General features: G+C 36.4%; 3 protein-coding genes across 4 annotated transcripts; 2 read left to right on the top strand and 1 right to left on the bottom strand.

The window, feature by feature from the left end:
• The first annotated feature begins 756 nt into the window (after nucleotides 1-756).
• On the top strand, nucleotides 757-8,512 carry tnfaip8l2b (tumor necrosis factor, alpha-induced protein 8-like 2b). The gene is made up of 4 exons (XM_028012376.1): nucleotides 757-854; nucleotides 1,156-1,224; nucleotides 4,611-4,934; nucleotides 6,855-8,512. Exons 3-4 carry the CDS (start codon nucleotides 4,617-4,619, stop codon nucleotides 7,095-7,097), a joined length of 561 nt encoding a protein of 186 aa, XP_027868177.1. The 5' UTR covers nucleotides 757-854; nucleotides 1,156-1,224; nucleotides 4,611-4,616; the 3' UTR covers nucleotides 7,098-8,512.
• On the bottom strand, nucleotides 7,951-10,664 carry lysmd1 (LysM, putative peptidoglycan-binding, domain containing 1). Its single transcript, XM_028012375.1, has 3 exons — nucleotides 10,452-10,664; nucleotides 9,535-9,812; nucleotides 7,951-9,148 (listed from the first exon to the last, which is right to left on the bottom strand). Exons 1-3 carry the CDS (start codon nucleotides 10,629-10,631, stop codon nucleotides 8,965-8,967), a joined length of 642 nt encoding a protein of 213 aa, XP_027868176.1. The 5' UTR covers nucleotides 10,632-10,664; the 3' UTR covers nucleotides 7,951-8,964.
• On the top strand, nucleotides 10,547-14,466 carry scnm1 (sodium channel modifier 1). Of its 2 annotated transcripts, none has more exons than XM_028012374.1 (8): nucleotides 10,547-10,670; nucleotides 11,563-11,633; nucleotides 11,718-11,806; nucleotides 12,474-12,568; nucleotides 13,347-13,447; nucleotides 13,537-13,670; nucleotides 13,760-13,853; nucleotides 13,943-14,466. In XM_028012374.1, the coding sequence occupies exons 1-8, from the start codon at nucleotides 10,665-10,667 to the stop codon at nucleotides 14,049-14,051; spliced, it is 699 nt and encodes a 232-aa protein (XP_027868175.1). In that variant the 5' UTR covers nucleotides 10,547-10,664; the 3' UTR covers nucleotides 14,052-14,466. The 2 variants fall into 2 exon arrangements, with proteins under 2 accessions (XP_027868175.1, XP_027868173.1); XM_028012372.1 differs by lacking the exon at nucleotides 10,547-10,670 and adding an exon at nucleotides 11,244-11,402.
• The last annotated feature ends 111 nt before the right edge of the window (nucleotides 14,467-14,577 follow it).

Genomic DNA, 14,577 nt, shown 5'->3' with positions numbered 1-14,577 from the left:
ACTTCCTGATTTGACAATGGCTCATTTCACTGTTTCAGGCTAGCGGACATGTTTGCTGTAGCAGCTAAAGGTAACTGCCTTGTTGTTGTGAAGTGTAGCAGTCTATGCTGAATTTAGCTCAATAACATCCTCTATATATGCATGTATGTAAATTAGATAAGACTGACAACTTCGAAGAAATCCCCATTCATAAGAAAAATTAAACCATAAATTGTATGACTTCATAGGAGCAGTGAATATTGCCTGACTGAGGAAGGGTCACAGTTTTTAGAAAATGTTAAGTTTGTTCCATATGAAATAGTTTCAGAGTAAAGATGAACTAGATGTAGATATTTGATGTTTATAAATGTATTTTTATAATTTAATCTCCAAAAACAACAAAAACTAAAATTCTAACTGTGAAACAAGAGTAAAAATACAGGAATTGCTATAAATGTGTATCATTGTGTAGCTTTTGAATTAAAATAAACAGATGAGAATGGCCAGAATGTAATGTATAATTTTTAGACTGTTTTAAAGAAAATTAAGTATCAAATCTTTACAAACTGTATTTGGATCCAGCTGTTGAGCCTGGACTGTGCATGCACTTGGAAACAGGCTGTTCATTGTTTTGATTCTACCTTCAAATAGAGACACATGGGGAGCACCATGGTGCTTTGCAACACTGACAGAAGCTACATTCCACCAAAGGTGTGTACACACAAAGGGGGTTAAGCCGCTCCCCTTTCAATCGACTGCATCACAGGATCATTGGCAAATTCTTTCAGAGCTTTTTCTACTCGTCAGAACAAGCAGAGGCACAACGTCAGCAGAGAGGTCAGACACAGGCATCAAGTGAGAGCGGCAACGTTTTGGTGAGCAACAGCAGGAGAGAAATACAGGTTTTGAGAGTCTGAATTTGAATTTCAAAGCAAAACAGCAGATAGGCCAGTGAGTAAAAGAGAGGGAGAAACACAGAGAGAGAGACTCATACACACGCGGAGGGGTGTGTCATAGCAATTTAGTTCCTTAAGGAAGTAAAACTCAACATTATCTTAAGACAGGGTGGTGAGAACTGACAGAAGCGCTGCAGGAGGGCTGTTTTTATGGCTTTTGGTGTTTTTGTTGGTCAAGATGAGGGTACTCTGTTAAATTAACTTGCCTGTGCTGTCAAAGTGATACACAGAGCGGAGGGAGAGAGACATCTGACACACAAGGAGGGAGGGGGACTCAGCAAACACTCAGGTAAGACATTTCTGCTATGTTCATTTTCTGGTAAAAATATGAAAACCAAGCTATCTTTTTACGTTCAATAACTTTCAAATCAGTTCAGACCAACTGTGTTATTACTGGCAATGAGCAAAGACAGACTCAGTCCGGGGATGACTGGAAACTGAGCGACTTCTCTCCACTTCCCCATCTTGAGTACAAGTTGAGAGATCTGTTCACACACAGTCATGCTGCAACAAGTAAAACTGACAGGAGCATATGTGGAGCTCACATTTTTGTTTGTACAGGCTGAGAGCGAAATCTCAAGGAAGTGGACTTTGGCAACGTAACTGGTTGGCTTTGATTTGTTGACGGTTATAAGATACTACTAAAGACAGCAACAGGTTTCGGTGTAAAACTGTGGAACTCAAGTAAAGGACAAATACTCAGCTTACTGCTCTGTTTCGCTTCCCGTTCAGTGCAGATGTGAGGAAGGCTGAAACTGCAACTGCTCGAAAGGTTGTGCAATTTTGAAAGAGATACTGCAATATGCACATTTGAAAGATTTCAAAACCCCTTCTTGTCTGCTTCTTCATCTAAGTATAGCACAAATCTACTATAAAAATAAAATGATTTTTAAAATTAATTTGTTAAAACATTATGTGGGTGGTTCAACAGAAGATGAAGTTATACAACAGTTTGAGTGAAAAAAGGAGCTCAAACTAGAGGTCTGTGCAGTGAAGTGACGACTCATCCAGGCAAAAGGCTCAGCTTTTATAAGTGTTTGCTAAGTATCTTCATTATTATTGTTATTATTTCATGTTCCCTGGTTGATGACAGGAGAGCATTTCTTTGTTTACAACATTCACCATTCTAACACAGTGAGAAACCTTCCAAAAATGGCTTCCTTGTTTTTGATATGTATTTGATATATCACTGGCTGTGAGGTGCTTCAGGTGGCCACCTTGTCACTTTTAAAGACTTCATTCCTTCATTAGTCCTGGGAGCAGTGCTGAATGATGCTGATGACATTGAAGTTAAACTAAAAAACATTTTTGCTTTCTAAGAAGAAAGTAAAATGGAGTTTGGATAAATCAAAGAGGCCTCATCTGAGTCTTCTGAGAGTACTTTTTTTTTACAAACATGAACTATCTGATGCACACAGGTTCATACATGCACCCAAACACTGTAGCTCAATGCTGGAGACATCTGAGGAATGCTAAATATTTACCTCCACTGCTTGCCTTGATGGCCCCATATTCACTACACTTGCTTTGACTGGCCATGAGGCCCAGCTGCTATATTCCTCACTGACTGAAACCTTATCTATGTGTGATGGTTCCACCTCTGCTTATTGTTGTTTTCCCTGCAGCACTGCACACACTCGTCAATCCCAACAGGCATCAAGAAGGGAAACAAACACTTGAACATGTAATGCAGCCACTCCCTGGCGAATGCCAACAAACAGTCTGATAAATCCTCGAAGGCCCTCTTCTATCCAATTGTACCAACAAATTGCTGCTCAGCAATGTCCATTAGAGAAAGGTGTTTCTTTTTCTGTCGCAGTGCTTTATTGTAACACAGGAATGTCTTAAAGCTCTCAAAACAACCTCAGAGATTCTCGAAAAAAATGTAGAAACAGTAAAAACTAAAAAGATGGAGGTTGCAGCGTGTGAAAACTGGTTGATGACCGCTCACTGCACACGTCTCTCAAATCCCTGGAGTCTTTTCAGCGAATAAATGAGATTGAAGTACAGATCTTAAATAGCTATCACAGTGCTCCACTTCCATTATCACTGTTCAGGGAAATTAATCTAATGAATGTTTTTTAATTCTCCACAGGCATCCCAAAGCATTTGAAACAAAGCCAGCTATTAGCAAAATGAATGATTCTGCATGTAAATGAAACCAACTGAGATTATGAATTTTACACCAGTTTTACACAGGTTAGGGATAGCAATTACGTGCATGGTTTTATCAATAAAACACTTAATGTAAGAGGACTGTTTCTTCATTTACTGCTGACCCTTCATGATTATAGCTGGAAAACATCAGGGTTTACAAAACAGCATCTAATATACACAAAGAGGGACAAGAGAAATGCAATAAAGCAGCCATCAGCAAGCCATTTAGCTCACAGGTTAAGGGCCACAAGTTGCTGCTAATGCGCAGGATGTTACATTATCAGGATAGCTGATGTATGCACCGAACCACAGTACTGAAGTCAACAGCTTAGTACAGTGTGCCGCTCTTTCCGTTCTTGCCCTAGCACTGATGTAACGTTAAAACTGCACGCATGGACCTGTTGCAGTTATGCAGCCTTGAAGCTACTGTTAAATTCTTGCCCACACAGGCAAGAAGTGGGAGTTAGTGGAGAAAAATGCACTTAAAGACATAAGGAAACTGACTCTAAATTGTGGACACAGTGAACTTCTACACATATACAACTAAAAACACAAAATTATATCTTTGGATGTTTGTTTAAGATATTGGTATCTCTTTGCAGATTCTGTCTTAAACATATAGGATTACAATGAGGTAGAAACTACGCTAAACTGATGCATGTCCACAATTAATGAATAAGTTATCTGCAAAGAAACATAAATTTAAACTATTTAAGGTCCTTGAACAGCTTTTACTTTCAACATTTTTAAATTGCAGCTGTCTTCAATAAGAAAATCAGATAACTATCAGGTGTCCCCAATATGTACTCAGTTTGTTACGTTTTTAAGTTGTTTTTTTAAATTATGATTAAACAAATTGTTTTAAATGAATAGTTTCAGCTAGATGATGTTGAAAAGGATAAAAAACTGATTTCGCAGTTCTGTCAGGATGTGTTGTGTTCATGCTGATGGTTTCCTTGGGGGGATCTCCATGTTGGATGCTAGGTGAGGTTAAAACCTCTGTGGAAAATTAATAGTCTCTTGATGGTATCTTTCCCTTTTGTTATCATGAGTGCACAATGCATACACAAATATAGAGAGCTTTTAAATGCTTCTATTCTAACAAAGTAAACAGATTAATGTGGTAGAGCAGTGTAGATGTTTTGCTTAATAGCAAAATACTTTGGGTTTTAGTTTTGTTAAATCTAGATAACCCTAAATCAAACCCTTAACTGACTATAACTCCATCTTTCATTAAAATAATTTTATGTTTATTCCAGCAAAATTGTTGACAATGTTATTTCATTGGTAGTTTTCTATTGTGCGGTTAGAGGTGTATATATAAAGTGAAAACAATAGACTGACATACGCAAGCTCTTCCAAAACCTAGAAACTGTAATTAATTTCTGCAACTTGACTTTAAAGCACTGTATCAGTAAGCTGAAATGTTCTCAAGCAGAACAGTCAATGACTTTGCTGATATTTAATGCAATGAACAAATGAGTAAAATATGCTTTTTCATTTTCTCTGATAATTCAGGCAACCATGGAGGCATTCAACTCCAAGGATTTGGCCATGAAGGCACAGAAGAAGATCTTCAGCAGCATGGCCAACAAAAGCACCGTCCAAAGATTTATTGACGATACCACTAGTGAAATACTGGATGAGCTGTACCGGGTTTCCAAGGAGTACACAGGAAATAAAGGAGTAGCTCAGAAAGTCATTAAAAACCTGATCAAGATCGCTGTCAAGATTGGTGTGCTGTTTAGAAACAACTGTTTCAGTGAGGAGGAACTAAAACTAGCCCAGGAATTTAAGAAGAAGCTCCATACCGGAGCCATGACAGCCATCAGCTTCTATGAGGTAAACCTCCAGATACTAACAAAACAATATGCAAACTACATGCAGCCGTTAGAGATCCAGCTCATAGAAATAACCATTTTGTTCCTAACTGATTACAAAAAAGGCCTTATACATACCAAATATGTTGGCAAGAAGCAAACATCAAGCATACACTTCTTGCTTGATGTCATGGTAAAAAGCATAATTAACAAGACTCAAACCTGCTTTATACATAAACTGTTATGATAACTTCAAACAGGCTGAAGGAATTTGAGAATACTAATTTTAGTGAGTTGTTCTCAATGCACTTGCTACCCCAAGACAAGGAAATAACAGAATTTAAATTATATTTTGAATTAGTGCCCTGCGACAGACTGGCGACCTGTCCAGGGTGTACCCCGCCTCTCGCCCGGAACGTAGCTGGAGATGGGCACCAGCAACCCTCCCGACCCCATTAGGGACAAGGGTGAACGGAAAATGGATGGATGGATGGATGGATTTTGAATTAGTTTTTCTTAAATTCTGATAGTACCATAAAATATTAAGGGCATTTGAGTCTAAACATGTTCCATTGCTATTTGTACTGTTGCTCTCAAAAATCTACACACCATTGTTAAAATGTCACTTTTGTGATGTATGCAAATAGTCTACACATAAAATTACACATATGATGTATACCGTAATTCAACTGAAAAAAAGACATGTTAAAAAAATACAAAAATGTATTCATAATCTGCCGACATAAACCCAAACTAATACGTTTGATTCAATTTCTGTACCTAATTTTGTTTGGTTTACAACTCACATCAACTATATGATGTCTGTTTAAGTTAAAATTTTAACTATTGTAGTAGGATTTTTCTGACATTTTCTAATATGCGTTATTTTTGCTGAACCATTATTTATAGACATTAATCTACAATCACTTTGTAAAAAGGGTATCAATCAAGTGAAATGTACAAAAAATTCAACAGAGAAAATCAGAGATGATCCTCAGTAAAACATGGGACAACTCTGACATTACAGAAGCCCAATGTTTCACAAATATTAATAAAAACAACACAGACTGAGGGAAACGTGATTAAGGAGGCTACTAAATGTCAACACCACCACTGACAGACCTGCATAAATTTCTGTCAGGTGCTACCTGTGTTCTAGAAATTTCATATAATCTCCACATGTCTGGAGTAATGGGCAGGGTTTTAAAACAAGATGCTTTTAATTCCAAACAAATAATTTATGCCAGACTAAAGTCTCTCCAAGCTGTGGCAGAATGTGCACTAGAATTATGTGATAATGAAACACAATTTGAACTTTGGGCCACAATTCCAAGAGAAAAGTTTGACACAAAAGCAATACAGACCCCAGTATCATCATTGTCAGGGGTAACTTTTCCTCAGATGGAATTACATTTTTTGACACAAAATTCTGCAGGAGTCTGTGAGAAAGATTAACATTTTATTTTTTCAGGATCATGGTGATAGCAGACTACAGAATGGTGTCATGGGAGAAATACTGAAGTTTTGGAAGAAACTAAAAATATGTGAATAGACAGTCTGATATGTTTGTAGAACTTCTGCCAAGCAGAGTGGGAAAATATTAAGTCAAGTTGTGAAATGGTAAAATAATCAAAAGGTTGTTTAACTTAGTATTAAAGGTTGTCCTTCTAAAAGAGTGATTTATTTTTTGCTTGAACCACACATGATAAATGTTCTACTATATGTGTAAAAAAGCTTGAAATTACTCATAGCTTCACTTTAAATAAAACAAAAACTTTGCACTTAAACTTTCTAAACATGTGTATACTTTTGAGAACAACCATATATGATCTTAATTTTGAATTCGAAATGAACTTCAAATTTGAAGTTAGACTGTTAGAAAGATTTCACTTTTTGTGCACAAGAGTTAGTTCTCTAACAATGTATCTGTTGACTGATGCAGGTGGACTTTACCTTTGATAAGACTGTGATGTCGGACAACCTGACAGAGTGTAAGGATCTTCTGCTGAAGCTTGTCAACTCCCACCTCACCTCAAAATCTCATGATCGCATCAGCCACGTCTTCAACCATTACTCCGACCCTCAGCTCCTGACCAAACTATATGACCCAAGCGGACCCTTCAGACCCCACCTCACTAAAATCTGTTTAGGACTCAACAAACTGGTAGAGGATGGGACGATATGACGTGTGAGGAACATGCTTGCATCACACAATGGGAGATAAACAGGAAACACACACTTAAAGACTCTGAACTGGTGGACAAAATTTCTCTTTTGCTGAATTGCTGAGGAAAGGCAACTTAATACATCTGGTTTGAAAACAAATCTGGCTCCCCTTAGCTTTCAGAGAACATATCTGATGAAGTCAAAAGTCAGGAAAATGATATCTCAATTGTACAATGTAGAGGGGGCACACACATCCTGTGTAAGTAAAGTACATAAAAAATAACTTGAACTTCAACAGATTTAAACTGTTATCAGTGGTCCAAAATATTGTTGTTTTATATTTGATACTGTATTTTTTTTTTTTTTACTGAGACCTAACGGCTGTGTACAATTGTGTAAGAAAAATGAAACAGCAGTTCCAGAGTCTTACCAAAATGGACAGAGATGCCACTGTGCTGCAACACCGCCATCTGGTGATTAACCTGTGATTCTACAGAAACAATGCACTGCTTACTGAAATATGGAGATGGACATACAAGTAATAAAAAAGGGAAATAACCACATAATTACAGGAACAGTTATTCTTATTGCTGCCAATGACTGCACAAACATTTGATAAAACTGGAAAATTGACAATGGGAAAGTATTCACACCTACTGACTTTTTTCACCTTACATCATGTTACAACAACAATCTTTGGTATATTGTTATGAAGTCTTTGGTTATAGACACACACAAAGTTGTATTCAGTGATTAAGTGAATGATTTGGTTTCAAAATGTTTCAACAAATGAAAAGTATGCCATACATTTGTATGCAGGACCCTTGACTCAATGCTTTTTATAAAAAAATCTTTGCTGCAGAAAAAATATATTTTTTCTTCCACAGCATTTCTGTATAGCTAGATCCTGCTTTCCATCAACTCCGATTTACGTCAGAGAAGAACATCCCCTTAGAATGATACTGCCACACATACATATTCGCCTTAACCAGATGGTCAGTTAAGGGCTATTGCAATATCTCTGTAGGATTGCCTTTGTGTCATATTCTTTTAATTTTTAATTGATATTTTGAAGAGTGAGATATGCAAACCCTGTGATATTGTTTTATTGCCAAATCCTTATTGAAAGCTTGTGAACTACTTTGTGTTGGCCTATAACCTAAAATCATGATTAAAAAAAATGACGTTTGCATTTGAAACATGAAACAAAGTGAAAAAGTCCAAGATGTATTTATACTTTTGTAAGGAACTGTCTCTTCTGGCTATGTGAAGTTTTTCATTTTTGTAATAGGGTGAAATTTCACAGAAGCACCAAAACTGTAAATGTTCCAGCAATGCAGGAACAAATATTAGTTTATTAATCGTTGAATCACATAAAATAACAAAATGAAAAACAAATAAACAAACAAATAATAAAAGATGCTGTCAAAAATATCCTAAAAACATATTTCTGTGATTTGTCTCTTTTTTGTGTTAGCAGCATACAGTGTCAACCTGTTTATGCTCTTACTGCTACAGTGAGAGTATTTGCATTTCCTGGGTAAATGATCAGGAGTGGAAAATGCTGCATTTCCATATGCAGACATATGACTGAAGCATCATGTGACAAAATCCTCATGTCCCTATTCTCTGTAGGAACAAGCCAAACAGTTACAGACAAAAAAGAGTTTTCATACAAACTGTAGGTTCCCACAAATAAATATGTGCAATTTTTACTGCATTTCTACAACAAATTTTAGTTATTGACTAAGTAAAAGGATTTTTAAACTTTACACAGCAGCACTATTAGTAGAGCTCTTTCACCTTTCTGCAAATGTCTTGACCTGCAGTCTAGTCCCTTCACCATGTGTCTAGTGTTTTTTAATCATCAGAAAGACATTATTATGTCACAGTTCAAAGATCTCATCTTCCCTTTCTTTCAGCTTCTTGGTGAGCTTAGTGGTGGTGAGGGGGACTGCCCCAAGTTGGGCTTGCTGCTGAAATCTTGATGATGAAATAACACTCTGTGACCTTGTTAACGGACGCCAGTCTGAAGTTGTGCTTGAGCAAGCTGCTTCTACGGCTGCAACACTGTAAAAAAAAAAGATAAAAAAGAAACAGATGAAAGGAAAAGCTGAAATGAATCAATAACATTTACTTTGGGAAATACTTTATAAATATTCTCAAAGTCTAACTGTTGTTTAAAGTATCTGGTAATATATATTACCAGATACCACACACACATGCAATCATTACAACATCATCTTAGCCAACATACATAATTAACATATGCTAATTTATGGTTAATGTAAATGTGCAGCTGCAAAGTTCAATACTGACAAAATAATTGGTAGTTCTATGGTATGTGAATGGAAATGTGCCTTTTTGATGAGATTACCTTTAAAATAAAATTTGTTTTCAGTAAATGGTGTCACTTTAAAACAGTTATGGTATAAAGACATGGTAACCAAAAGTACCGTTTTTCTGCATCTTTGCATCCTCTGGCTGCAGCCTCCTTAGACTGGCTGATCAAGTTATCCAGTCTTTTCAAAAAATCTCCAGGAGTAAGGTCTGATGCAGGTTTTCTATAATCCTCTGTATCACAGTTTGTCTTTCCTTGTTTATGGTCTTCCTCAGACGAATCTACCCCATTGCTGTGGTCATTCAAGTCTGACAGGACTGGGATTGACAAGGATTTCTTCAGGAATATTGAGTCGTTGGTGTACAGTCTGTTTGCTCTTTTGATTAGCTCAACCTGGAAAATATATTGTCTTTGTCAAGTTTGAAGATATTTATCACATTTAATCAAAGCTTGTACGTGCATCTCAATAGATTAGAATATTAATTTATTTCAGTAATTCAGTTCAAACTGTGAAATTCATATAATTATGATTACATATAAATAAAATATGTCAAATGTTTATGTTCAATCATTCAAATAATACAAATTTAAAAAATCATTTTCTCAGAAAAAATAATGCACGTCCATATTTTATCCAGCATATGCCCTTAAGCCCAGTTATTATTATTTTTTTAACAAAAGCTTTCAGCTTATTAGCATTATTGGGTCTCTGCTTTACTCCATACATTCTCAGTAATGTTTCAAGTCAGTTTGAGTTTGCTGGAGAATCGGTAATTCTACGTCTATTACACAAACTATTACTCTTGACAGGGTAGACAGGTTCCAAGTCATGCTAGAAAACGTAATCAACACACCCATGAAGTTTGTTTGCATTTTAGAAAAACATAACTTTACAACGGTATTTTGTTAGGTAATGAAATGCACCTGTACAGGTTTCTAAAGTGCTGGGGGGTGCGTTGTGTTTTCCAAACTACAGAAGGCAGACAGTCATTTCAACGTTTCATTCTTGTTTTAACAGTACATAATACTTACAGTCACGCCATACTTTAAAGCCAGACCCTGAAGGGTCTCCCCTGGTTTAACTGTGTGTTCAATGACTTTCTGGCGAACCGGAGAAAGCGAAGAGCTAGTTAAGCTGCCATAAGATCTTGTTCTGCTTCCGCGAAGCAGGCCGCCTCCCCCGGATGGCAACGACGCTCGCTCCCCGGACATATTCCAGAAACATTTGGGTTGGTAAAAGCCAGAATGGAGGTAGAATACAGTTCCCAGTCACCTTTACATTTGGTAATCTCGTAAGAGGGTGGGTTTCTTTCAACTAGAACGTATGCTCAAATGTTAAACTGGCAGTTTAATAAACCAGGCAAGCTAAGTTGTCAACTTAATCTACGTTAAATCCTGTTTCTGTTTTGTAAAACCTGTTACAATATCAAAGAACAAAAGTTGGTAAATATACCTAGCAACCATATATCCTTTCTATTAAAACATTAGTTAAATGCAAACCTTACCTGCCTATATAACATTTGAAAAGTTGCTCTGAACCCGTAAGAAATAATATTTTTCTATTTCACGCACGCAGCAGCTATGTGTTGCCATGGCTGCCGTGTTGAGTGATTGGTCACATGATTCGTCACAAACGCTGCATTCAAGTCAGTTGGAATAAGTCGCTATGTTTTGAGTTCGTATAAGCATTGATTAAAAATAACCACACATCTAATACTAATAGTTAAAACAGGTACTAAATAATATTTGCGTTTCTGTTTCTTATCTATCTATTGGAATTTAATATAGTAATGTTTTGTAATTAAACGTTACTCAAATGTTAGTATTTTCTTCCCATTTGACAGTTTTTTTGCGAACGCATCACGGCTATCGGAAGTAGCTTATTAGCTAATCTGTTTTGAAGCCTGTTTTTAGATTACTGCTCTATTTATAATGTCGTTTAAAAGAGAAGGGGATGATAAAAGCCAGCTCAATATTCTGAAGGTAACAGCTCATTTAACACAATTTCCCTTGTGGTAAGAATATAATGCAACTGACGTTAAATGTTAAAATTAGCATCTTTTTGCTAACCACAGTGTATCGGTTGTATTACAAACAGTTTAAAATATTTGTTGATATCCAAATTTATTAAAACGTTTTCCAGAAACGTCGTGTGGCAGACCTTTTGTCTAATTTTATTCCGGAAGATGAAGCGGCTCTTATGAAAAATGGGAGGTAAGTTATGCCTTTAAACGCGTTTGTAACTGAAATCTAGTGGATTTAAATTGGTACAATAACAGCTGTCTGTTTGATTTCTAGATACACTTGTCTTATATGCTCCTACCGTCCCGTGTTTGATACGGTAGACATGCTGACAGTCCACAGGCAAGGAAAGAAGCATCTGGAAGGTGAGGATTCCCAAACAAAAATTCACTTTAGGGAGCAATGATTTCATTCCTTTTCAAAAACAGGTTTGAGATTTTTTTTTTTATTTTTATGATTAGCATGTTAACTTGTCAAGTTTTTATGCTGTGGGATAATAAAAATAATATAAATTTCATAAAGTTTTCAATTTCCATCATGCAAAACCTTAGCACAGTAAAATTGTGCAACATCTTGTATGTTTATATTATAAAAAGAACATTTGCAGGCCTTCTTTTATATCAGTGGTCCTATTGGTACCTTACTTGAGCCAGTCAGCCATCAAGACATGGATTCCTTTGACACCTAGAAAATTTGTCCATAAAGGTTATAAACAGAGTCAGTATCAAGCTCTCACCAGGAACAAGTCCAACTTTAAAGGAACATTATGATTAAATAAACATTTAACTGAAACTCTATTACATTATTGATAAATGAAAAATACCTTCATATAGTATTTTGACAGTCAATGATGGTCAAGATAAATTTCAACTCATTTAATCAGAAAACAGTTTATTATAAGCTAGTCTTAATGAATAGCATTTTTTTCATTTTAGTTATACCGATATGATGAATAGTAAATGTCAACGTTCTTGTAATTCATTATATTGATTTGTTAGAAAGCTGCATTCTTTTTTCCTGGTGCGTTTTCAGGATTGAAAGCGTTCTACGGCAAGAAAGCAAAGCTGAAGAATGAAATATCGAAAAGACAACATGAAAACTATATCCAGTCTGAAGAAAGACAACAGGTTGGTGGTTTTCTCCATGTTCACTCTGTTCTGTGTTCACCACTCAGCCATAACATTTTAACACTGTTTGGGTCCTCCTTTAACAGCCAGAGCCTCGTGGGGTTACCTGGGGACCTTCGGTTAATGATTCTTGTGAATGCTCTTTAACAGTTTGTGGAGGATAAATAATCTACCTGAATGCAACAATTTAAGTTTTCCAAAAAGAATAGAACTCTAAAACTTAACTTTGAAACTTTGACATTTTTATAGCATTTTTCTCAGTTTCACATGCTATTGTTTTTGCATCACAAGCATACCTACCGTTGCTAAAAAAACGAAAAGCAAGCAACTATAATTTGTGTCACATTGTTAAAATAATCATAAGAATATGCAAAGCTTTTTATTTATGTAATTTATTCCAGGCTTGGCAGTTAAACTCCAGGGAATTAGTTTTGAATATAATTATCACGGTACATATGAAGATGTGTGGGAAAACTGTAGGCAGTAGTCAAATTTACCAGAGGGCAAATGAATCATCATCAAAAACAACATGAGCTCAACAAGCTGTCCTTGACTAACACTTAAATCATGTTGTTTTGTGTGAAATGTGCTATGTGGTGTCTCCGGGAATATCTTCTGGCTCTGACAAATTGAACCCTGCCATACATTTTAAAGTAGTTTGGTGCTTGAATGTTGCATACTAGCAGATTATTTACCAGAATGGTTGCTTCAGTGACCTCATATAGCAGCATTTGAGGGAGAATGTAATTTAATAAATAGGGTTTTGTTGTGTTTTCAGGAACCCTCCAGTTCAGCCCCTTTACTGGCACAAACACGGAAACTCACCCATCATGCTTTACTAAAGACTGTCCCCTATAACAGCTGCCACAGAAAAACCAGGTGTGTCTGTGTGATGTGCAGTCCCCTTTTATTTTATTCACACAATGAATAGCTCAATTTAAACTATAGCTTCTGTCATTCTTTCCAAGTACAAAACCTGAAAGAAGACCTATGAGTACTGGCTCAGGTGCCTCTGGAAACCTACACAGCAAATCTCCATCTGCATCCTGTAAAACTGAAGTTTCAGAAATATCAGCAAGCAACAACGATGACTCTAACGCAGGTAAAGTCTCACTGGAAATTAATGTGCTAATGTTGTTTCATTTCTGAAGTTATTAAATTTTTTTGATGATGAATTGTCATCAACATTAGTCAAAACAGAAGACCTGGCTGCATTAACACAAGCTGCAGAACCTCTAACAGCACAGAGGAGAAGGGAAATGGAGCACTATCTCAAACTGAAAAGGTGAAAAATATTTTTATTATTTCCTCTTATTGTTGGAACCAAAGCAAAGCGATTACATTATGTGTTGTTTGTTTTTGTTTTTTTTTGAGTGATGGGTGGGTGCAAGATCGTAAAGGCCAGTGGGTCAAAGACGAGAATGTGGAGTTTGACTCAGATGAGGAAGAACCTGCACCGCTTGTTCCCTTATCTACAAGCTAGTGTCACAACAAAGAGCTGTGAGACGCCTCGTATTGTACCACAGTGGTACGCTTGAGCAACAATTCTGTTTTGAAGAACCAGAACTCGCGTCAGTGGAGGACATTGTGAAACTAACTAAACAATTTTCTGGTCTTCCATCAGAGCGTGTTTCTTTTTTTTCCTGATTCTTTAAAATCTTTTTTTCACATCCACTGCAGTGGGCTGTTAAAGCAACTATGTTGTCTTTGTTTTCCTTTTGAACCTTTATGACTGCAGTGTCTTGCTTGATAAGGTGTTGCAACTCACCAGCACTGCCTTCATGTCAACAAACATGTTTTGTGGGCCGAACCCTGCTGGTATGAAATAAAGTCACAAGAAACAGGAAAAAAACACCTTGTGCAAATGTTTGCACAAGGTAAATTCCAAATAACTTTAACGTTTCTGTTATGTTTCTTTAATACATATTACTCTCATCTACTTTTACTTTGGGTGTTTACAGCAATATATCAGGTATACATTCTAGGCTTCTTCCTAACAGGTATCAGGT

This window comes from Xiphophorus couchianus, chromosome 3 (genome assembly GCF_001444195.1).
Source record: "Xiphophorus couchianus chromosome 3, X_couchianus-1.0, whole genome shotgun sequence".
In the NCBI taxonomy this organism is placed as follows: Eukaryota; Metazoa; Chordata; class Actinopteri; order Cyprinodontiformes; family Poeciliidae; genus Xiphophorus; species Xiphophorus couchianus.
This window is presented reverse-complemented; position numbering and strand designations above follow the sequence as displayed.